The sequence below is a fragment of the Budorcas taxicolor genome, chromosome 8 (genome assembly GCF_023091745.1).
Source record: "Budorcas taxicolor isolate Tak-1 chromosome 8, Takin1.1, whole genome shotgun sequence".
In the NCBI taxonomy this organism is placed as follows: domain Eukaryota; kingdom Metazoa; phylum Chordata; class Mammalia; order Artiodactyla; family Bovidae; genus Budorcas; species Budorcas taxicolor.
In genome coordinates this window covers 47,140,413-47,165,591 of record NC_068917.1, presented here as the reverse complement: position 1 = coordinate 47,165,591, position 25,179 = coordinate 47,140,413, and the positions used below count along the sequence as shown (strand labels likewise).

General features: G+C 40.8%; 1 protein-coding gene across 1 annotated transcript in view; it reads left to right on the top strand.

The window, feature by feature from the left end:
• Window positions 1-25,179, top strand: part of DOCK8 (dedicator of cytokinesis 8) — a 158,174-nt gene that overhangs the window by 24,404 nt on the left and 108,591 nt on the right. The window contains exons 4-12 of the mRNA XM_052644492.1: window positions 960-1,172; window positions 5,200-5,285; window positions 10,404-10,470; window positions 13,267-13,416; window positions 16,764-16,844; window positions 18,190-18,349; window positions 20,205-20,335; window positions 21,847-21,940; window positions 22,664-22,826. Coding sequence (XP_052500452.1) covers window positions 960-1,172; window positions 5,200-5,285; window positions 10,404-10,470; window positions 13,267-13,416; window positions 16,764-16,844; window positions 18,190-18,349; window positions 20,205-20,335; window positions 21,847-21,940; window positions 22,664-22,826 — 1,145 coding nt within the window. The remainder of the gene's footprint in view (window positions 1-959; window positions 1,173-5,199; window positions 5,286-10,403; window positions 10,471-13,266; window positions 13,417-16,763; window positions 16,845-18,189; window positions 18,350-20,204; window positions 20,336-21,846; window positions 21,941-22,663; window positions 22,827-25,179) is intronic.

Here is a 25,179-nt window from a genome sequence, read left to right as displayed (position 1 = left end):
CACCAAAAAAATTTTTTTAATAATTTTGTTTATTTGTTTATTTTTGGCTGTACGGGGTCTTCATTGTTGCACAAGACCAAAACTGTTTTATAGAGTTATTGCATAGTAGTATGTCCATTTAATAGTACTTTGAGAATAACATTTTACCATGTATTTTACAGATATTTGTAATGGATCTGTGTTCTTACAACATATTGTTGCTTTTGGTTTTGTACTTTTTGCCAGGTCTCGAGTTAGGTATCCAGTTCGCACTTTCCAAGACATTTCTAATGGAATAAAGCATCCTCTTTTTGACTGAAATTTTTTCAAGCATGCTGCAGCTGAGTGAATACTGCTGAAATAGCAAGTGCTTTTTTTCCCCACTCTGGTACTTATTCCTGTAACTGTTACTAAAGTCCTGTAGGAAAGTGTTCCCATGCCCACATTTCTGTCTTTGGAAACATGCTTTGGAGTTTATATAAAGTTTAATTTGGAATGCTCCTCACAGATCATCTTATTTTCCAGTTTTGAAAGCCAAGTTCTGGAGTTGAGATTACCATGAGGTCTCTTTATTCCCCAGTCCAGTCTCCCCCCTGCCTTTTTTTTTTTTTTTTGAACACCTTATTCCAGTTCTGTTCTGCTTAAGCACAAGACATGTGTATGGTTCATAGGAGGCTTGGCTCCCAATCTCCAGAAAAGAACACCCCCTCAAACTAATAGCACTACAGGACTATTGTCAAACTTTTCCTCAAGAACAGGTGTATCTACATCTGATGAGTTAATCACCTGCTTCCAGGCAGGAGAGAGACATCTAAATTTAGGATATTCAGTCCAGGAAGCTATGATGTGATTCTTGTCAGAGACTCCTTGAGGCCTGATTCTGCAGTCCCTCATTGGAGCCATCTTGAGACATCCCAGACCCTTTAGTTCTCATCTGAAGCCCGTGATCTCTCTCATGAAGCCATGTCTTTTTCTTACAGGCAGGTCCCCGCCACCTGAACGTACTGTGTGATGTTTCTGGGAAAGGTTCCAACACTGCCTGTGACTTCGACCTCCGCAGCCTGCAGCCTGACCCGAGGCTGGAAAATCTTGTACAACAAGTGAGCGCTGAGGACTTCGAGAAGCAGAATGAGGAGGCCCGGAGGACCAATCGGCAGGCCGAGCTCTTTGCCCTTTATCCGTCAGTGGATGAGGTGGGTAACGACTGTCTCCACACTAGAGAATTTCAATGAAGACACAGAGAGCCTGCCAGGAAAATATTATTGCTTGTCATTATTGTATAGCAATGTCAGGATGCTTAATTGTGTGATTTCTGGGCTGTGTTTTTCAGTAAGGCAAGCCTGTGTAACAACAGAGCAAATTACTGATCAGTCATACCCTGGTGGCTCAGTGGTAAAAATCTGCCTGCAATTCAGGAGGCTCAGGTTTGATCTGTAAGTCAGGAAGATCCCCTGGAGGAGGGCATGGCAATCCACTCCAATATTCTTGCCTGGAGAATCCAACGGACAGAGGAACCTGGTGGGCTGCAGTCGTTGGGGTCGCAAAGAGTCAGATGCAACTTAGCAACTGAGCACACACGCTACCAAATCTGGTGGCTTACTTACTAGTGTCCTGAGTTTTCTTCAGCTTTATTTTTTTCTCATCTATATTTTCCAACCACCTTGGTTTTCTCATCTGTTTATGTTTTTTGCAGTGGCCTCAAATCCTCATTTTTAATTGTCAGAGGGCTCACATCCTCCTCTGAATGAGGAAGATTAAATATGAATAATATGGACAGTGTTATCATCTCCATCATTCATATTGCAAAGTAAGAATCAGAGAGGTTAAATAACTTGTTCAAGATTCAGCAGGCAGATTGAATTATAGAAGGGGATCATAACACATTAACTCCAAGTTTTATGTTTAACTGTTTATATATATATGACTATACCTAATGGAAATCCAAAGATGACATAAACAATCACATCTTGTAACTTTTCAGTTTCCACCTATAGATTTAGAACTTTTTACCTAATTTGTCAAGAAATATTATATCTGACTGATATGACCTTCACATTCCTCTTCCTCCCAGTTCCCTGATGGAGGTGCCAATAGGTAATAATCACCCAGAATGGATACCAGAAGAGAAGAAACAGTTAAAGGGTGAGGAGGAGACTTACAGTGAGACATCAGCTCATTAAAATCTCCTTCACTAGATTAAATGGGAGGATATCCAGGCTTGATTACAAGGATGAATCATAGACCATTTTGAAGGAATTGTGTTTTATGGTCTTTAAACGGTGCAGAAACTCAGTTGAGACTAAAAGTTATGATCTAGCAGACATCCTAATGCGGCCTGCTTTACTAACTGGAGAGGATTCTTTGTGATTAGTGTGTAGGATATTTGGAAATTGGAAAGTCTAACATACTTGAAGGCTTCTATACTGGCCCTTGAATGTGTTGAAGTTATACACACAAAAATTACATTTGCTCTTATAACTTGTACTTTCTCCAAAGAAAGTCCTGTAGAAAAAAGGCGTAACTGTCTTTCCTACTATGAAATGACTACAAATGCTGATTTTTTTTGGACAACACATTCATGAAATTATTTTATATTATTATTACTTTATGTCCTTGTGAAGAAAATTAGAAGAGAGGTGAACTATTATATCCAAATTACGACTGAGTATACAGGGGAGGCAAAATTAGAATTCAACCACCAAGCTTCTATGAGGTGAGTTCTTTCCCTGATTCACTCTGATTCTGTAAAAAGGCATGTGCTGGTCCCTAAGAAAGGTGCACTATTCTCCAGATCATAGGGGAGTTTGCACTAGGACTCCTCTGGGTTGCAAGTGATAGAACCCAGCTAAAAACAACTAAACTTTTTTTCTAGAGTGGAGGCTTATTGGCTTGTAATGAAATCTCAAGCAGGGAGATGTGGAGTTGGCCTCAGGTTCCACTGGGTCTGCTGACAGAAGAACCTCATCTCCTATTATCCCTTTCTCTCTTGTGATCCTCTCTCTTGCTCACTGTAAATATCTGTTTTCTCCCAGGAAGAGGAAAACAAGAGGTGTCCACGACTTCGTATTTCCTCTTCTGCTTCATTGGCAATTCATTTTTATTTCAGATAACTGTAAAAGTGCAAGAAACTCACATAGTTTAGAGGAGACTTGGGAAACATATGAACATATAGACCTTGTTTGGAACCTGAATTAAGAAACTAACTATAAAAAAACAGACAGTTGGGGAAGTTTGGAGCTGACTACATATTTCATGAAAATAGGAAATAACATTAATAGTAGCATTATAGTATGTTTTTAAAAGTCCTTATCTTTTAGAGGTCTCTACTGAAATACTCACTAATGAAATTATATGATGTCTGGGGCCTTGTTCTGAGCGATCCAACATTGAGTGGGGGAGTAGTAAGTGAGAGTACATGCTGTGTGCTGTGTTAAGCTGCTTCAGTCCTGTCTGACTCTTTGAGACCCCATGGACTATAGCTCACCAGGCTCCTCCGTGTGTGGGATTCTCCAGGCAAGAACATTGGAGTGGGCTGCCATACCTTCCTTTGGGGGATCTTCCTGACCCAGGGATGAGACCAAATTGCCCATAAGTCAAAATGTTGAAGCTAGGTGATGGTTACGTATGCTCCATTACAGTATTTTCTCTACTTTTGTATATGCTTACAATTTTCCAAATGAAGAGCCTTTTAAAAGTATACCAAAGTTTTGAATGCAGACCAAAAGCAGAGTGTTTTTACAGTGAGGCTGTTTTCCAATAAGGGGCCCCTTTCCTTTCAGATGTGTCTGTCCTGATCACCCTGAAAGTTCCAGCTTGCTCTGAGGGCCTTCACCTCAGTGTGGGCATCAGAACAGTATCTCCTCTGAAACAACTCATCAGTTCTACCCACCAAACTGTTTAACACAAAGGGGAATTGAAAGTTAGAGTGGTGGTGAGTTTACACCTGGGACTATTCCACCAAACTGGGCACAGATTTAATAAGAAGACGACTGTATTGCTATTTTAAAAAATTCTTCTGGTTGCTATTGGATATTCGGGATGTCATTTATCGCCCAGGAACTGAGAGAGAGTAGCACTGAAACATATGCATTACCTTATGTACAATAGATAGCTAGTGAGCTCAACTTGGTGCTCTGTGATGGACTAGAGGTTTGGCGTGGTGGAGTGGGAGGGAGGTTCCAGAGGGAGTGGACATGTGTATACTGTAGCTGCTTCATGTCATAAGGCAGAAACCTACACAACATTGTAAAACAATTATCCTCCAATTAAGAATAAATTGAAAAAATATAATTAAACATGGCCCTATTCGTTGGACACTTGTGAGCTGCAGACCATTCATCAGAGTTTGTGTACCTACTACAAGAGCAGGAATTAAAGTTCTCAGGATGACTTGCACTGTCAGTTTTTGCATCCATGACTATAATTAAGATACTGTGATAGTTCACATTTGAATTTTTAGATTAATTTTCCTTGGAGTATAGGTGCTTCATGATGTTGCATTAGTTTTTGCTATATAGCAAAGTGAATCAGCTGTATGTATACTTGATACTTCCCTTTAACTCTTCAGTCCCTATGTTGTGAAATAGACAGACATATTTCTTAATGTGTCATTACTAAGCTTTTCAATTCTTAGAACTTTAGCAAGTTCTAGCTGGACATGTCTATTTAGAACCTATAAATTCAGCCCCAAATCTCTATCATCTGTTTAAGGAAACTGTGAACCAAGAAAGCCACTGTATTACAGTATTAATGGTTTACAGCTTTAGGTGAAAATTTCTGACTCAGATCGCAAGTCTGAAACTCACATATTTACTGGTAAAGCCCTCAGCAGGAGAAATACTCTGATTGTGTCCTTAGAGCCAGCTAAAAAAAAAAAGTCAACAATAGGTTTAAGATTTTGCAATGCCATCTGGTGGATGTTACTAAGCCTTATCTATGTTCACATTTCCTTCCTTCCTCTTTTGGTCTCTTTGTCTTAAATGTTTGGTTGTCTGAAAGGAGAAAAATCTTTGCTGTAAATGCTGACTTTGAAGCATGGGGGTTGGATAATAAACTCTTACAGAAGTTGATGTATTATTCTGTGATTAGAAATAAAGCAAACGCAGCTTGTCTTGCATGGTAGATAGCAGTCTTCCCTTCCCTTGGTTAACTGCTGATTAATTCACTGCCGATTTCATGGGAATTCACCACTGATTTCTTTTACAATGTGATTAATAATAGGAGGATGCTGTGGAAATACGTCCGGTACCAGAATGTCCCAAGGAACATCTGGGAAACAGAATATTGGTCAAGTTGCTGACCCTGAAGTAAGTATCAGCAAACACTACCTACTCGATTGAGATCTGTCTTGCCTTTCAGATACAGACTGTCTTTCTCATCAGAGCTTGAATCGGGGAGGACCCCAACACACTTTTAACAGTGGGCAGCTGTGAAGTAGTAGAAAGACCAGAGTTCAGAATCAGGTAGCCCCAGATTCTATTCCTGCCAGGCCTTTGACACTCATTCTACTATGAAAAGGAAGATGAACACTAAGGTTAGATGTCTAGGTAATTAATTGAGCAAAATGTCCTGCATTAAGAAAAATAGCAGTAAAAGCCAGTGGTGTGCTGGAGTCCACTCTAACTCATGAGAGCTCAGTGTATGCTTCTCTTCCCAACTCTTTTATTCAGTGAAGTCACATTGGTAGTTTGAAATTACCCATGGTAGAATGGTAGAAATATTTACAATATTGAAATCAGAAAATGCTACAAGTTAGATCCTTTTTATTTTTAGAGATTTATATGCATTTCCCAACATACCACTATTAAAACACAATGAAAAACTCAGTTACAGTGCCAGAGGACATCAGAGTATAGTGGGACTGTACCAGACTATCCTACGGGGGCGCTCACTGCTAGCTTGGGCCAGCTCTTGCCATCCAAATGAACTGACCCATTTTGATCAGTTGTCTGATTTTTTTTTAAAGAGAAACTAGAAAGCCAGATTTTTCTGCATGATTTCCTGACTTCTTAAATATTTTCTCATTTCCTTCTTTAGTAACACACATTTCAAAGAGAACATGTCTGAAATCTGGATTCATCTCATGGGTCACGTTTGCTTGAAAGCAATTCTTTTTTAGCTTTTTAATTGTGTTTAAAAGCCACACATCTTCTACATGTGTATTAATTTTGTACTTGTGTATTAAATATTATATGTATTACAAAACAAGCATAAGTGAAACATTTTGAAGGATGAACTCAATCAATTAAAATAAATTATTTTCTTCCTGAATTCCAGTGGATTGTCTTGCCTAACCCTGGAGTGCTTGCATGCCTCTCTTTCCTCTTTACAGACAATTGCTTTAGAGAATTAGTTCTTCCACTTTTTCAAATGACAGGCACTTTCGAAATTATTGAGTTGTAACTGCTCTCAGTTCAGTTCAGTTCAGTTCTGTTGCTCCATTGTGTCTGACTCTTTGTGACCCCATGGATTACAGCACTCCAGGCTTCCCTATCCATTGCCAACTCCTTGAGCTTTCCCAAACTCATGTCCATAGAGTCAGTGTTGCCATCCAACCATCTCATCTTGTCATCCCCTTCTCCTCCTGCCTTCAATCTGTCCCAGCATTATGGTCTTTTCAAATAAGTCAGTTCTTCGCATCAGGTGGCCAAAGTATTAGAGTTTCAGCTTCAGCATTAATTCTTCCAATGAATATTCAGGAATGATTTCCTTTAGGATGGACCGGTTGGATCTCCTTGCAGTCCAAGGGACTCTCAAGAGTCTTTTCCAACACCACCGTTCAAAAGCATGAATTCTCTGGCACTCAGCTTTCTTTATAGTCCAACTCTCACATCTGTACATGACTACTGGAAAAACCATAGCTTTGACTAGACAACCGTTGTTGACAAAGTAATGTCTTTGCTTTTTAATATGCTGTCTAGGTTGGTCATAGCTTTTCTTTCAAGGAGCAAGCCTTTTTTAATTTCATGGCTGCAGTCACCATCTGCAGTGATTTTGGAGCCCAAGAATATAAAGTCTCTCACTGTTGCCATTGTTTCCCCATCTGACATAAAACGATGGGACCAGATGCTATGATCTTAATTTTCTGAATGTTGAATTTTAAGCCAACTTTTTCACTCTCTTCTTTCATTTTCATCTAGAGGCTCTTCAGTTCTTCTCTTTCTGCCATAAGTGTGGTGTCATCTGCATATCTGAGGTTATTGATATTTTTCCCAGCAGTCTGGATTCCAGCTTGTGCTTCCTCCAGCCCAGCATTTCTCCTGATGTACTCTGCGAATAAGTTAAATAAGCAGGCTGACAATATACAGCTTTGACGTACTCCTTTTCCTATTTGGAACCAGTCTGTTGTTCCATGTCCATTTCTAACAGTTGCTTCTTGACCTGCATACAGATTTCTTAGGACACAGGTCAGATGGTCTGGTATTCCCATCTCTTGAAGAATTTTCCACTGTTTGTTGTGATCCACACAGTCAAAGGCTTTGGCATAGTCAATAAAGCAGAAGTGGATGTTTTCCTGGAACTCTCTTGCTTTTTCCATGATGCTCTACCTAGGCAAAACCATGTAGGCATAAAAATTTTTCATACCCTATTAAGAAAGTCATCCATCTGTTGAAGTCAATTCATGAACCTCTTAGGCAGCAGCTGGTTTGCTATTAGGGCACTTGGATTTTGGATTCAAGACTGTATTTCAGCCCTGGGGACTTCTCTGGAATTTTGAGTTCTTATAAATAAAGTAGTTAGACCAGGTCATCCCAAAGTTCCTACGTGCTGTAAATTTCCGGTTCTAATGTGGAGCCTCCCCAACTCCTCTCCTCAGTACACAAGCCAGCATGACTGCTTACACAGTTGTGGGGCTCCCCTTGTGTTGTAGCACTCTCCTCAAGTCAGTGCTACCAGCTGGTGGGGGAGTTAGGACTTTTTGTCTTGTACAGAGATGAGCAGCCAATAACCCAGCTTTGTGTTGAGCAATGGGTACATAAGGGCAAACGCTGGTCCCTGGGATCTGACCCAGCTGGGGGAAACTCTTAGCCCTTCAGCATGAGGACTAAGTGGAAGTGGCTCTTCCATCCCCCTCTGCATTCATCATTCAGGAAATCCACCCTATTGTCTGAGGCTCTCACCCACTCCCACAGGAAGCGCATCAGGCCACTGTTGGCTGCAGTAACTCTGCTTTTTGGGATTGGAGGAATTCTACCCTCTGCTTGACACTCAGCCTCCTAGACATTTTCTGTAAGTAAATGGCAGCTCTTCTCACAGATGGGAAGACATGGCCACTAAGACTATTGTTAAAAAAATAATCATGTCACTTGGATTTCACCTGACGAAATTTGTGAAGTGTAGTTTTTAATGATTTTTTTCCCCAAATTGCCAAAGCAGAAATTGAAGAGAACTCTAGTGTTTGCTCAGTCTTTGACCTGCTCCAGTGTCTTAAATCGTATTCATACCAACATATACCTGCAAGAGGGGAGCTGTAGCTTTCACTACTTTAAATAAACTGGCCAAAGGAAAGCAAGTTCTTATAGGTGAACCTGAAATGTTTAAATATGAATAGTAAAAATTATGTTAATGATAATGATAAATTTTATTTGAAGTAAAAAAATATTAAATGATAATGTTAAATTTTATTCGTGGTAAAATACGGATAACATAAAATTTGCTGTCATATCCGTTTTTCACTAGTATTTCAGTGGCAGTAAATACATTCACATTGTTGTATAGGTACTGCCACCATCTATCTCCATAACTCTTGTCACTTACCCAAACTGGAATTTTATACCCACTAAACAATAACTCCCATTTCTATCTTCCACCATTCCCTTATGGAAGTGGAATTATGCAGTGTTTGTCCTCTAGTGACAAATCTCACTTACAGTTTCTTCAGCGTTTGTCCTTATGGTAGGATGTGTCAAAATTTCCTTTCTTTTTAAGACTGAATAGTGTTCTGTTGTATGCATATACCATATTCTATTAATTCACTCATCTTTGATGGACACCTGAGTTTGCTTCCACCTTTTGGCTACTGTGAATAACGATGGTTCCTTGACATTGTTCATAAAGTACGTTTACACATACTGTCTTTCACAGTCCTTACAACAATCCTAGGAAATGGAAAGAGTAAGTATCTTTTCCTCATTTTACAAATAAGTGGAACTGGGGAAAGTCAGTAACCCAATGAAGATTCCAGAATTAGCCAGACTGGGAGAGGGAACAGAGCCCAGGTCTCTCTGACTCAGTGTCTGTGACTCTTCCATCATGCCCACTGTCTCATTTCCAAAGGTGTCATTTGACCAACTCTTTTGTCTGGTTACCTCTGTCCACATATTCTTTGAAAAATTCTCTTTTTAGACAAAGCTATGATAAATCCATTCTCTCACATACAGTTGAAAACAGAATGTGACCTAATTTGCATGACTTCTGCAGTGGTGGTGGTCCAGGGCCTGATTACTAGGGCTCTTAGCTGGCAGTGTCATAGGTTGTTAGCGAAGTTGCTCAGTCGTGTCTGACTGTTTGCGACCCCATGGACTGTAGCCCACCAGGCTCTTCCATCCATGGGATTTTCTAGGCAAGAGTACTGGAGTGGGTTGCCATTTCCTTCTCTAGGGGATCTTCCCGACCCAGGGATCGAACCCGGGTTTCCTGCATTGCAGGCAGACGCTTTACTGTCTGAGCCACCAGGGAAGCCCTGTCTGTTAACCTGAAACATTTAGAAAGTGCTTGTCTGTTCCATGCGCATCCTATAGCAAGCAGGGTTGTGCTTGGGGTTGCCTTCTCTTGTCTTCAGCCCACCATTTCGGGGGGAAATTGGCCATTAGGGCCAGTATGAGAGCTGCTCTTTCTAGCTCTCGTTGGATCCTCACACCACAGTGTTGATCAGCTGTGCTCACTTCCCTCCCTCCACCTCAGTTCAGAAGCCCCCCTGGCAATGGAAGGACCAGACATTCACACACATCATAACCTTCTTTCCTTCTGGGGGTCCCACTAGAAGTCTAAAGAAAAGCAACTTAACTTTTCTTTTTGTACAAGCTGAAAGCCATAGCCACTGAATAATAAGAGCTACCTATTCTGGCAGTAAAATGTAAACTGTAAACAAGCCCTTTAGCTAAGACAGACTCAACCCTCTGAAAACCCAGCAGCCACAACAGTAAGAAGTGCCATGTGGGATCAGATGGAGGATCTAGTCCACATGCTCTCTGTTGCAGGGCCAACCAGCAAGCACGTTCATGATCTCAAATGATTAGGGATCTTCTATGAACCTCTCATATTGCTCTATTAATATTCTCATATGATTCTCATATGCGCGGAGCTACCCAAATACTTCTGGAAACTACTTACATTTTTAACCAGGTTATGTATCTTGGCATTTTCAGAAACTTCAAAATTATCAAAGTTAAATCCATATAGACTTTTCTCTCTTTTTCTGACAGGTTTGAGATAGAAATTGAGCCTCTGTTTGCCAGTATTGCCCTCTATGATGTTAAAGAAAGGAAAAAGGTAAGTAAGCAAAAATAACTCAGCCCTAAGGGCATCATATATTGTTCATGGAATCTTTGGGTTCATTTCTTTAAATATCATTTCTGTGCAGTAAAAACACATTACATTTGAAAGCAAATGACCTTTGATATGTCCAGTTCTATTGCCTTTGCAGTTTTTAAAGACATGACCTGGGAATGTTTGTCATTTATGTTCTTTGAAGAATCTTGAAAGAAAAGTTGATAGCCTGGCTGAGACAGAGAACTGATATAGTGACATGTGGGGTTACCCATAAAACAAAGCAATTTAAACATGGCTGTAACAAGCTCAATGCATATAATGTTTCCTGAGTTTCAGAGTTTTTGCATTTTATTGTGAATGGAAGGCATCTTGTGCAATAAAAGTCTAAATTTGCCATTGGGTAGAGTCCTCACCAAGTATAACGTGCTTTTAATTGAAAAGACTTTTCCATGAGTGTTTTAATGTTTAGTCATTTTGTAACTCCTAAAGAAGGACAGAAATAGCAAAACCAGGGGAGACACTTCTGCCCCCTTGCTCAAATACTATAACCACTCGGTATTTAAGAAGTTTATTGTGTATTTTTTTAAAATAAATATTAATAATTATGAAGATTTGTATTAGTGAGGATAGGTTAACTGCTAAAACAGGAGACCCCACCACAAACACACACACATATTCAGTGGTTTAAAACTGTAGTTCTTAAAATGGCACAGGCGTCAGAATCCCCTGGAGGGCTTGTTAAAACAGATGCTGGGCCCAATGCCAGAGTTTCTGATGCAGTAAGTCTGGTGGGGGGCCTGAGAACTTGCATTTCTAACAGGTCCCCAGCTGATGCTGAAGCTGTTGGTCAGGGGGCCACATATGCAGAACTTGTGGCTTAAGGAAGGAGAACTTTCTATTGTTTGTTTCTTAACAATCCAGGGATTTTCCTAGTGCTCCAGTAGTTAAGAATCCACCTTGCAGTACAGGGGACTCAGGTTTGATGTCTGATTGGGGAACTAAGGTCTCACTTGTCCCAGAGCAACCAAGCCCGCCCCTTTGCATCATGAGGGAAGATCTCGCTTGATGCAACAAAGATCCAGCATACTGCAAATAAGACCCAAAGCTGCCAAAGAAATAACTAACAGCCCAGGGTAGGGGCAGGGGCGCAGGGTCAACAGGGGTTTGCTCCACTCAGTCATTCAGGAACCCAAGCTGGCATCTTTGGTATGTGTTCTCCTAAATCATTCCTGTCACTGCCACTGCAGCTCCCAGAAGAAGGGAAAAGATAGCAGAGGGTGGAGGTGGGTAGAGTTGGAGCCTGGAAGTTTGACCCATCATTGCTCCTGCTCACAGTTCATTGGAGAGAATCTAGTTACCGGCTTCCCAGGTGGCGCAGTGGTAAAGAATCCATCTGCTAGTGCAGGAGATACAAGAGGTGTGGGTTTGATTCCTTGGTCAAGAAGATCCCCTGGAGTAGGAAATAACAACCTGCTCCAGTATTCTTGCCTGGAAAATCTCATGGACAGAGGAACCTGATGGGTTACAGTCCATGGGGTCACAAAGAGTCAGACACAAGTGAGTGCATGCACACACACACGACACACACACACACACACCACACACACCACACACCACACACACACACACACACACACACACACCCCACACACACACACACACATGCTTACTCCTAACTGCAAGGGAGCTGGTAAATGCAGTCTCTGCCTGGGAGCCTCTTCTTGGCTGTAAATCTGTTGGTGGTAAAGGGAGAACCAACTCTGCAAGGGTCCTTAAGTAACACTGCGCTATTTGGACTACTCGTCCAACACGAGCGCTCCATCCATGGAGCTCTCATCATGTCACACTCTTGCTCAGAATCTTTAACAGATCCTCACTACCTGAAACATTAAAAACAAACTCTTCACCTTCCACACCTGGCTTTCTTCAGTATGGCTCTCATCTGCTTTCTTTCCCTCGAGAGCCTAGGCAGAGTTAAGCTGGATTTCTCAGTATTAACTAAAGTCACTGCAGATTTTCCAGCTGCTGAGACATCTGTGCTGTGCTCTCTCCCTGGTACCTGTCACCCTCCAGCTCTGCCTGGTGGAATCTTCTTCCAAGGTCTGTCCATCTCACTCACCTCCCCCTTGGAAAGCATTCCCCATCTGCCCCACTGGCTATGACCTCACCCTCAGGAACTTGCACAACGCTTTTTCCTCTGAGTGTGATCACTGTAGTTAGTACATATTTGCCTTCTCCCTCCTTCTTGATTGTAAGCTAATTGGGAGCCCAAGTAATGCCCTGTTTTTCTTCAGTGCAATACCTGGCACATCAGTGTATTCAGGAGATATTGATGGGATAATAAAAATTTTAATGTTTCAAAGAACATCTCTCAAATGACTCAAAAATACCTAGAGACTATGACAAAATATGTATCAGATTTTCCAGCAAGCACTGATCATAAACCATGTCTATGATTACACTTACTTCTCTTGTGAAATTTGGTGGGGCTTTTTCACTTTTTTTTTTTTTTAACATGTTTGTAAGTGTTAGTTGCTCAGTCGTGCCCAACTCTTTGCGACTCCATGGACTGCAGCCCAGCAGGCTCCTGTGTCCATGAGATTTTCCAGGTAAGGATACTGGAGTGGGTTGCCATTTCCTTCTCCAGGGGATCTTCCCAACCCAGGGATTAAACCTGGGTTTGATCCTGCACTGCAGGCAGATTCTTTACCGACTGAGCTACAAGGGAAGCCCTTAACATGTTTAGACCATGAGAACAACTGTAATTCATTTTTTCATTTTGCCGCTCATTTACAGATCTCAGAAAATTTTCACTGTGACCTGAACTCTGATCAGTTTAAAGGATTTCTGCGTGCTCACACGCCCTCTGTTGCCGCATCCAGTCAGGCAAGATCTGCGGTGTTCTCGGTCACCTACCCATCCTCGGACATCTACCTAGTAGCCAAGGTGGTTCGATACAGTCTGATTTGCACATTCTGATGTTCTCATTGTTGCATTAGTCCCAGTGCCTGTTTAGGGTGAAAGAGGTGTCAGAAAGTACTACATGTCCTCTGTGAGATTCACTTTGTTTCTCTCTCAACTGTCCTCCTTTTCCTTTTCAAGCAAATTGTGGTGGATACTAGAATGACTCTGAGTTTTGAAGTTACACAGTCCTAGGTTTCAGTCCTGACTTTGCAACTTAGCACCTATATGACTTTGGGCAATTAACCTAACCTTTCTGAGACTTAGTTTCCTCATCTGTTAAGCGGGGATAATAACACCTCCCTCAACGAATAGATGTGACTATGGAATAAAGCCTGGTATGGATGAGCACCGTTCCTCCTCACAAGGAAAGCCCCCTCAGCTATCCAGCTCTGGGAGGCTGCTGTGGAGAAAATCTTGGATAGAGTCTCCTAATCATGTTCATGATTTTCTAAAGACCCAGAGTTAAATGTCTGCAAATATCTAGGCTCTGACAGTTTGAGATGTGGGTTTTAGTTTCCAAGCTTCACTCTTCCTTTTTTTTATCACCATTGTAGGCAGTTCTGAGTGGAAGGACCTTTCATTCTAGGTTGCACTCTTTACCAGTGTAAGAAAACCAGAGACTTTGTCTACATTCCCGCATTGGAGGCAGACGCTTTAACCTCTGAGCCACCAGGGAAGCCCCCAAAATGGCTGGTTAGAAGTTAATAGCAAACATTGAGTATTTTACCTGCCTTAAGCCAAATAATTGGTCTGATTGACTCTTTACCCTCAAATTAAAAAAAGTTCAGATGTTTTGATTTCATGTACACCCAGCATTCTAGGTTTGGGACATTTTCTAGTTAGCATACTGTTTTGTGTACATAATCTCATTGATTCCTCCTTGATCCCATGGGAGTAGCATACAGATTCCAAAAAGTTCAGGTGATATGGAAGTCACTGGAGTGACAGATGTATTTCCCTTCTTGTTCCCTTTATACCATTTTGCAAAGATTCTGAAGGTCATTATAGTTTGAAGGGAACTTGTGTAAGTTTTTGGAAAGTACAGTTAAAATTCTGTTGCTGAAAAAACACATATGTTGTTATTAAACTTAATATGTATACTTTTCACTGCAGTATTACTTAGATATACAGGAAAATTAGCTTAAAGTGCATTCTAGCAGCCTTTCAACTTGGAGTTAATTTGTAAATTCTCTCCAGCCTGAGAAATCAAAAAGCCAACACTAGTTCTATAGATCCAAATTTTACTTCCAACTCCACTTCTCAGTGGATGACTTTATTTTGGCTAACCCATGGTAGGTAGTCAGCTAAGTATCAGTGGTTACCTGTGAGTTACTATTACTTACTGAATGAATTCCAAAATTTTCCAATGCATAAATGTATTCATTTGGCAATGATATGCATTCTCTAAATTGTCTGGGTAGAGTTAAGAAATTTAAATCTGTCCAGTAAGAGTCCCTGGTTTTCTTCTGATTTGTTTTTCTTTACAGTAAACCACAGTTGTTGCTTCTTTCCCTCTAAATAGGCCTGAGTGTAGCCTCTTTACCTCCAAAAAATCCCCAGGCAATTTTGATATGCCCCAAAGCCGATCCGCCATGGTTATGCGAACTCATGCATCTCTTTTACGCATCAGTCGTGAAGGACCATATAGTAACCTGGCACATCAGCATGCAGCTTTGACTCACAAAGTACCTGGAGTTAGCCTTGCCCAAGGGAATAGTGTCTGCTGGTCTGGTCAAATGTGAATTCTCCTGCTTCCAAATTCTGGAGACCCCTCTCTTGTGCCACACTATACATGTGAAGTCATAGCATTCCAATTTTTTGCTTCAGTGTCCTAGTTAAAAGATTCTTTATCTCTGTTCACAGTTCATTTTAAAGAACACATTTTAATTCCTTGACCTCATGGAAAAATTAACTTCTTTCTTTCTAATTTTCTTAATAAGCTCCTGACCATGAACTTGAGGAGAATAGGGTTCAGGTCTATCACATTCACCACCTTGTCTCCCTAACAATTACCCTATAGAAGGGACTCAGCAAATATTTATTTGAATGATAGGTGAGTGATCACTGACTAATAGGAACACAGGTCAGTCTTTACCTCATGTTAAATGTCCATGGTCTCAGCCTGGCACATCTCTCAGGAGGATCAGCCTTGTCTTCAGGCTATGGCAATGGGAAGGGGATTTTATGTTCTTCTTTGAGAAGAGAGACTTCCCGCTTGCAGTCTTCCTGATACAGATGTTCACTAGCCGGCCCCATGCCACTTCCTTTGAAACTCCACAAAACACCCCTCCATCACCAGGGTATTTCTGGTTTAAATACTTTGTACCTAACTGACAATGCCTGTTAAGAATGTGTGGCTTTTAGGATATATTGACCTAAATTTCTTCTTCAAGGATTGTCTCAACTAAAGATACAGACAAATGGGACTAAATCCACTTGTTTTTTACTTCCACGTCTAAGTTAAATTTTTTTGAGTAGAGAGTTAGGCAATTTTAAATTTCTGCTTTTTCTTTCTTTTTTTAATGTAAATTTATTTATTTAAATTGGAGGCTAATTACTTTACAAATTGTATTGGTTTTGCCATACATTGACATGAATCCGCCAAGGGTGTACGTGTGTTCCCCATCCTGAACCCCCCTCCCACCTCCCTCCCCATCTTAAGGTAGTTGAAAGAAAATGCTTGATGGTAGTAGCATCCATTCGTGTTACCAGCCAGTTAGCAAAGTGAAGAGCTGCGCCGTCCTCCTGCTTTCGAGTTCCTCTCCAAGTCTGTTAAATCCAGAGACACAGCCATAATAGGAAATACAAAGGAAATGATTACAGATAATTTATTCTGTTCATTTATTCATTTTGTGGAAGGTTTTAGTCCCCAACCTGACTTTTACAGAGGTCATATCTCTTTTTTACATTGTAAGTAATAATAAAGAAAACGAGCTATTCACTTCCTACATATGTCTCGTGGGGTTTGTATTATAAAATAACTTTTATTGCATTTTTTATTGTAGGCATAATACTTGTTTATTGTTTAAAAACAGAGAATACACATAAGCAATAGGAAGAAAATATAGTACATAATCCTACCATACAAAGATAACTACTGTTAACATTTGCTGTGTATCTACTCTCATCCCTTTTATACGCTTTTATGATTTTCTTTTTTATAAAACTGTATAATACTCTTCATACTAATTTTTAAAATAAAAAACATATATTGTGGACATCTTTTGATGTCATTAGATACTGTCATAAAGCACTATTTTGATGGCTGCATTGATTCTATTATATGGATTAATTCATGTCCTTTGTTTTAATATCATTTTTGCTGGTAGATTGAAAAAGTCCTTCAGCAGGGAGAGATTGGAGACTGTGCAGAACCCTACATGGTTATCAAAGAAAGTGATGGTGGAAAGGTATGCTATTTTGACTGTTGCTAATTGGTAACATTTTAGAATAAGCAGATATCTTTCAAAAGTCTTCCACAAAATAGTTAATGGAGTTTAGTCCATAATGTGTCCCTATATGAAGCACTAATCAATTATATTAAAACAAAATAAGGAAGGGAAAATGATCAATGGTGATAACTTTTTAAAGAAATAAATTATTAAACTCAACAAAGTCCACATGTGATGATGTACACACCAATGTCTAATTACAGAACTCGACCAGAGCAAAGACACTTCCTGTTGCTTTGGTTCTGTGGCTCCAACTCGGCTGGTTGAGAGGACCACAGACACCCCGAAACTGTACACTGCCAGAACTCTCTCAGCCTCATTACAGCATGGGCCATTGCCCTTTCTAGTATTTAAAAATTATCTGAGTCTGCCATACCTCAGAAATTTATTAGTATAACATAGGTACTGAGCCTATGAAAAGGACATCTCTTCTCAGGACCCATTTCCAAAAGTTTCTGATACAATTTTTAAAACATGGCCTTTTGGGAAATATCTCTTGCCTGACAGCATCCCTGCTCAGACAGTAAAGAATCCATCTGCAATGCAGGAGACCCAGATTCGATCCCTGGGTCGGGAAGATCCCCTGGGAAAGGGAATGGCTGCCCACTCCAGTATTCTTGCCTGGAGAATCCCATGGACAGAGGAGCCTGGCAGGTTATAGTTCATGGCATTGCAGAGAGTTGGTCACGACTGAGTGACTAACAATTTCACTTTGTTTTCACTTTCAATAGTATCCTACTGCAGACTCATAAGTAAGATTCAAATTAAGATTTATTGAACTCAAGATGCTTTTTTTGAATCTGAAACTAGAATGAATACCTTAAAGGTGTTGTCAACCTAATAAGGAAGTTGTAAGAAACCCTTATAGATGTCTCTGGAATCTTCCAAGGCATCTTTGGAAAACGAGGCTCTCTTAAGGGCTTGAGAGGTGATGTACAGAACTTTTCATCCCCTAATTCCCTTATATGAATCCAATGTAGCTAACCCCCGAAAAGAGGTACTTATTGATTAGCTGGTATAACAAGCCCAAGACTTGGGGGAGTTTTTTGTTGGTTTAGCTGAAGATGTATTTAATAGTTAATGCAGCCTTTCTTTACCTTTCTCTAAATTCCCCCTTTTCTATTATGTGTTTCCTTATCGGTTGCACTTCTGGCCTCAGCTGTGTCACTTTTCTGCCTATTCACTCGTTTTAATCAGTAGAATGGGGATTTTGGAGATGGCTGTCAGGTCCATGGCAGAGGCAGTTGACCTGATGCTCATGTCTTATTGTCTGTTTCTGCTGTCTCTTTCCATTTTCCGCTAGAGTAAAGAAAAGATTGAAAAACTGAAACTTCAAGCAGAATCCTTCTGCCAACGTTTGGGGAAATACCGGATGCCCTTTGCTTGGGCTCCCATAAGCTTAGCAAGTTTCTTCAATGTCTCTACCCTGGACAGGGAGGTAACCGATGTGGAGTCTACGGTTGGTAAGCTTTTTAACTGTGTGTGAAGGGAAGGGCTCCCCAGTGTACCAGCCCTGAGGTCAGCTGCTGATTGGTGGGAGTAGGGGTGCAGTAAGGTGGGCGAGTAGGGAGGGAGAAGCAGGTGAATAGGATGAAACACAATTGAAACCAGAATACAAATGCTTGATTGGGCAGTGATCCCCAAGACAATTATCATAACTTTGTGGAGTTGAAATATAGTAAGATTTTTGGTTGGAATTTTCTGTACAGTTAGATGCTTTAAAAAGTTAATTTACTTCTTAAAAGCAAACCCTTGAAAATAACAAGAAAATATAATAATATAGTCTATAGTGTGTTAAACAAAGGTACTATAGTTGGCTCCTAAATATACGAAGAGCAAGGGCTTCTAAAAGTAAAACTCTGTTTTTTCAGTAAAATTTTAGTTCCTTAAAGTTTGTTTTGCCAAGAGCAATGAAAAAAGTGGATGCCAAAATAATATTTAGTTACTGTTCTGATTCATTTAGCACATTTCTCTTTCATTACCTAACCCTTCATCTGAATTATGAGCTTCCTCAACAGTTTGGGTTTGGAACTATTGAAAAGGGTTACAGAGTTCTCAAGCGTATCTCCCCTCACCTATGGCAGAGTTCCTGTTTTTTAAAATATCTTTGTATCTAGCAAATATTTATGTCTCCACTCACATTTCTTGGGACATTTCTCATGCATCCCTTAGTGCTGCCCTTTCCAAAATGTTGCCTTTAGCAGAGGAGTGGAGGAAAAGGTATTGTATTGCTGCTCTCCTGGAGTTGTTAATGAATAATTACAAGTCAAACTCCTGGGTTATTTCAAAAACAAGCTCCATTTTCATCCATCCTGATCTTCACGCCACAATATATGTAGGTTTTGGTTTTTTTTAATGCCACTTTCTATGTAGACCCAGGTAGCCTTATTCAAAAGAGTTCTTCATAGAAAAGGACACCTTTCATCTAGGTAGTTAAGGCACAGAGCTTACTGGATCCTCAGTCATTTCTAAGCAAGGAGAAATTAACCTGACTACAGAGACTGATTCTTAAGAAGCAACCAGAGATGCCGTGTGTTATCCTGAGCAGCATGTTTAGGGGGCTCAGTGGTAGCAGGAAGCTCTAATTCAGCATCATGACAAGAATTAAGGGTAAGAGAATGTGCAAAGACAGGGTTGGACCATTAGAGTTCTAGGCACTTTGACCATTCGCAGCAGAACCCCTGAGTTTTGGAGTGTAAAAGCAACAAGATCTTCACCCAAATCTTCAAAGTGGGTAAAAAATACTCAAGCAGACTGTTAGAGAGTTCAAATTTGGGTGTGACTCCATTCTAGTTGCCGTTGGGCAGGTCGGCCTAGGCAGAAACTCAGTTCTGCGGCCAGGCCCACACTGCAAGAGCAGAAGAAAGCTCAGATCCAGAATGCTAGGCTTACGCAGTGTGCTTGGGTCACAATCCCACATGCCTTCAGGGGCATTGGAGTACACACCTCTCCCAGTGGAATGTAAATACACTAATAGAACTAAAGACTGTTGGCTAAATAAAGCTTATTATTTAGCCAGACTCTGTTCTGGCTGCAGTTCTGGACTGCAGCTACCCTGATCTCCACCTGGGAGGGCACTGGAGTAGCTCCTGGGCTCTCACTATGACCAGAGGAAGATTAGGGGCTGCACAGAGGAGGTGGGGGGTAGGGTCTAAGAACCAGGACAAGGGGAGGGGAACCGTTATTCAAAGCAAGAACGGCCCTGTTCAGTGTTGTCGTTCAGTGAGCGTCAACACACCTTAGATATGGTAAAGTTAATAACTGTTATGTATTCAAACAGGAAGGCAAACTTTTGAATGACAAGTGTTTTCCTTAAAGGGAAAGGCTCTGCGGGTGAGCGGAGAACTTTGTCCCAATCTCGAAGACTTTCTGAAAGAGCCTTCTCCTTGGAGGAAAATGGGGTTGGATCCAACTTCAGGACTTTAACCATTAACAGCTTTTTCAAGCAGGTATCTCTTCATGTTACAGTGTGTCTGGAATGGTCTCCCCATAATGGCATGAGAGCAGGAGCCCAAAGCAATAGTATATATAGTGACTAGGAGGGCGAGTTAGTCATCCTCACTAATTATCTACAAGACAGGGCTGATGACACTTGCTTCTTGTGGCTGTTGGGGGTTGAGAGGATGAGAGGTGTAAAGTGCTTCCCAGAGTGCCTGGGATATAGCAAGTGCGAAGTGAATGTTAGCTCTTTTAATTAAGAGAAAGACTGGTTCCCATTAATACAAACTATCCGATTTGAACTGTCATGGTCAGTTCACTTATTAGGCTATGAAAACAGTCTGACTGAAATACCCATTTCCCTTTTGGTTCAGGGTTTCTTGGCCTGGAAGTTATCCATCTCACCCCTTTTCCAAGTGCAGGCTTTCTCCACGTGCCTACTTCCTCACTGAGTATGACCATTATAGATGATATTCTCTGTTAGCTCAGAAACTTTTGAGACTACTTGAAGAATGAAGAACTTCCTAGTGTCATCAAATTCATAGAGACAGAAAGTGTAATCACAGAAAGTAGAATGAGGGTGACTAGGGGCTACAGGAAGGGGGAAATGGGGAGTTGTTTAATGGGGATAGAGTTTCAGTTTTGCAAACTCCAAGTATTCTGGAGATTGTTTGCACTCAAAAATGGTAAATTTTACGTGATATGTATTTTAGTACCCAAAGCACAACTTAACTTATACTTAGTTTGACTCTGTTTTGGAAAATGTTCCTAAGCTCAAGCAGTTCTCATGGGACATGTCAAGGGGTTATGCAAACAAGGGGTTATGTTAACTGAAATGCAGAAGAAATACTGAGGTTTCTGTATGCCATGCCTCATGATAGAGCTCACAGGGAACTGAAAGGATCTCTATTGGGGGAATATTCACAATTGTGTTGCCTTGGGAGGCAAGGTACTTGACATAACTAAGTCAGAGTTTTCTCATCTGTACTTAGGAATAGGACACCCCTACCTACCTACCTTCCTTACTGGGCTGCTGTAAGGATCGGAACTTGCTCACATATATCCCTTGGCAGCATGCCTGTCCGATGCAGGCACATGGAGGGTAGTGTTTATGCTTAGCTTTCTTAGCCAAAACGAATGTGAAAAATATGAGGATATTTGATATATGAAAAACATGAGGAAACAGATAGAAAGATGCTCTCTCCACCTTCAGATCTTTGAAGAAAGATAGACTTCGTCTGTTTTGTTCCAGGGAGTGAACAAGAATCAGTGGGTTGAGTTATATGGGGGGGAGCTTTTGGCCTAGATCCTCAGTGGTCCTCAGAAATGCAGTAGAAGACCGGTCCCCAGGAGGACCGAAGAGCCAGAGTGAGCTGGGAGTGGTAGAGAAATCGTATTTGACAAGAGGATGACTAATGGTTTCAGAGTTGCCTCATATCTATGAAAGACACGTTAGAGAACTTGGTCCCAACTGCAGGAGTCTGTGATGCATCTACACTAAGCCTGACTTCTGTCTTGGCAGGAGGGAGATCGCCTCAGTGATGAAGACTTATTCAAGTTTTTAGCTGACTACAAAAGATCTTCGTCCCTACAGAGAAGAGTCAAGTCAATTCCAGGTGTGACTGGCTGTCTTTATCCTCTCTGATGCCAAAGCTATTTAGGACTAGGCACTTCATTCATGTAATGCTGCAGTTTTTTTGTCAAGGGAAATATAGGATTTTGCATTAGGAGTTAAGGTCTAGTTCTGGGGGCAAATCTGTTAATGCTTTCTATTTTATTAAAGGGTTGTTTCCGTAAATAAACCTCATGCTTTATATTTGATTGCTCACTCAGAAAATCAGATAATTGTGTGAACAGAGAAGCCTCTTTTATCATATTGTATGGAACTCTTAGCGTAAGAAAACAGTGAGATGCTTTGGTGGAAGGTGAGGGTGTACCTTCCTTATTCTCAGCCTGACAGCCCCTGAGGCACTTCTGCAGCTCCCTGGGGGTACCAGGGACCCTCTGTGAAAATCACCAATTTTTAGTGCTTGTGATGAAGAGAAATTACTGAATTATGCAGTTATGGTGTGGTAGTTCTAAAAGGGAGTTTAAAGATCCTCTAATGTTCTTACTCATTTTTACAATTTCTTACTTTTTTAAGTTCTAGAAACCAAATCTCAAAAATCATCATGACATGCTTTTTCTCAAACTATAGGAAATTATCTGAGCATTCCAAAATTCTCATACTTGTACAACTTACCTTGATTTTCATAAAAGAAATACAGCATAGCAGTCTTTCTTGATCCTTTGTATATGACGTCTTCACTAAGACAGGCCTATTTTCTTCCCAAATTTAGGCTTGCTCAGACTGGAGATAGCTCTGGCTCCAGAGACCATCAACTGCTGTCTGACTCCTGAAATGCTGCCAGTGAGGCCCTTTCCTGAAAACCGGGGACGCCCACACAAAGAGATACTGGAGTTTCCAATCCGAGAAGTATATGTCCCTCATACTGTGTACAGGTAAGAAATTAAGGCTCTTGGAAATCCATTGAACTAAAATGTTGAGTCTTGTTTGGTAATACTTTCATCATTCTTTGATCTGTTTTCCTACTTGCTAAGTTTTGGGGAAATGAAATATGATGCTTACAAAATTATAGATAATGGCTGGATCACTTTCTAAAGATGATTTATCTCAGGTTTTTTTTTTTCCCACAAGAAAATGTTACTTCAGTTATAATTGAAATATAGAATTATAGTGGACATACCTGGTAGGCTGCAGTCCATGCAGTCGCGAAGAGTCGGACACGACTGAGCGACTTCACTTTCACTTTTCGCTTTCCTGCATTGGAGAAGGAAATGGCAACCCACTCCAGTGTTCTTGCCTGGAGAATCCCAGGGACGGGGGAGCCTGGTGGGCTGCCATCTATGGGGTCGCACAGAGTCGGACACGACTGAAGTGACTTAGCAGCAGCAGCAGCATTCCTTCCAGAAACAACAAAAAAAATCCTCCTAAGTCATTACCTTGGTTTTCCTATGGGCAGAAGGACATATTGGGGAAAGGGCAATGACTAAAAGCGTTCAGGTTATCTGAAACACAGGTTTTTAGCTCAAGATCTGCTCTGTCAATAGAATTTAGAGGAATGATAGACATGTTCTATATGGTAGCCACTAGCCACACGTGGCCATTTCAGCATTTGAAATGTACCCACTGCAGTGTAGGAACTAAAATTATCGTTTTATTTAACTTTAATTAATTTGAATTCAAATTCAAGTAGCTACATGTGACTTGTGGCTACCATATTGGATAGCATGGAGCTAAGGCAGTAAAGGTCCAAAAGGTTAGGTTTCAGTTTCTCGGAGGTCCTTCACATGGGGGCTCAGAGGGGGCTTGTCAGCATCCTTCTGCCAAGAGTATTGCTGCTCATATACTTTTATTTTGAGAAGATTTTTTTAATGAAGAGAAGAATATTATAATATGTACATTTTCTCCACTAGAAATGACATTTCGTAGTTTTGTGTATTTTTGTTTTGTCATTCTTTTAAACTACTATAGAGTGTTCCTTTTTGTAAAGTGGCCATATTTTATCTATTTCCTATTTTCGTATTGATATTTTTTTCAGTGTTGGGCTCTTGTAAACACTGTGCAGTGAGAATTTTTGTCTTTGTGTCTCTGTGCACATATATGAAAACTTCCCTAAGCAATGTGCCTAGAAGTGAAATTATTGGAGCACAGTAATATATAGTTTCAGTTTTATTTACACGCTTGTTTCCAAAGCTGTGTCAGGAACAGTGTGGAGATTCCTTAAAAAACTGGAAATAGAACTGCCTTATAAACCAGCAATCCCACTGCTGGGCATACACACCGAGGAAACCAGAATTGAAAGAGACCCGTGTACCCCAATGTTCATCGCAGCACTGTTTATAATAGCCAGGACATGGAAGCAACCTAGATGTCCATCAGCAGACGAATGGATAAGAAAGCTGTGGTACATATACACAATGGAGTATTACTCAGTCATTAAAAAGGATGCATTTGAATCAGTTGTAATGAGGTGGATGAAACTGGAGCCGATTATACAGAGTGAAATAAGCCAGAAAGAAAAACACCAATACAGTATACTAACACATATATATGGAATTTAGAAAGATGGTAATGATAACCCTGTATGCGAGACAGCAAAAGAGACACAGATGTATAGAACAGTCTTTTGGACTCTGTGGGAGAGGGAGAGAGTGGGATGATTTGGGAGAATGGCATTGAAACACATATACTATCATGTAAGAAACAAATCACCAGTCTAGGTTCGATACAAGATGCTTGGGGCTGGTGCATTGGGATGACCCAGAGAGATGATATGGGGAGGGTGGTGGGAGGGGGGTTCAGGATTGGGAACTCATGTACACCCGTGGCGGATTCATGTCAATGTATGGCAAAACCAATACAGTATTGTAAAGTAAAAAAAAAAAAAACAAAGCTGTGTCAGTTAGCAGTCATGCCCGCAGTGTAAGAGAGTTCTGATCCCCAAGTCTCCCTCCTAGATAGAGAAGCGTTCCTGGGATGTAGTAGTTTCTGGTCTCCATTCCCTAGAGGGAGATGAGGATGTCTGCTTATGGATGCTGAGTGTATCTTTTCAGAAACCTATCCTATAACTGGAAAACAGAATGCTCCTGGCATAGGAATAAACTTGCACCAAATGAATTCTATAGTTATTCAACTTCTCCTCAGCATTTAATCACCCCTGGGAGACATTTACAACTCTCTGTACTCCTTGCTGCAAACATTATCCTTAATTACATCACAGCAGGACTCAGAATGCATTAGTGCACCTACTGATTCAGAAATGTAGGAGTGCCGAGGAGGACAAGTCTGAAC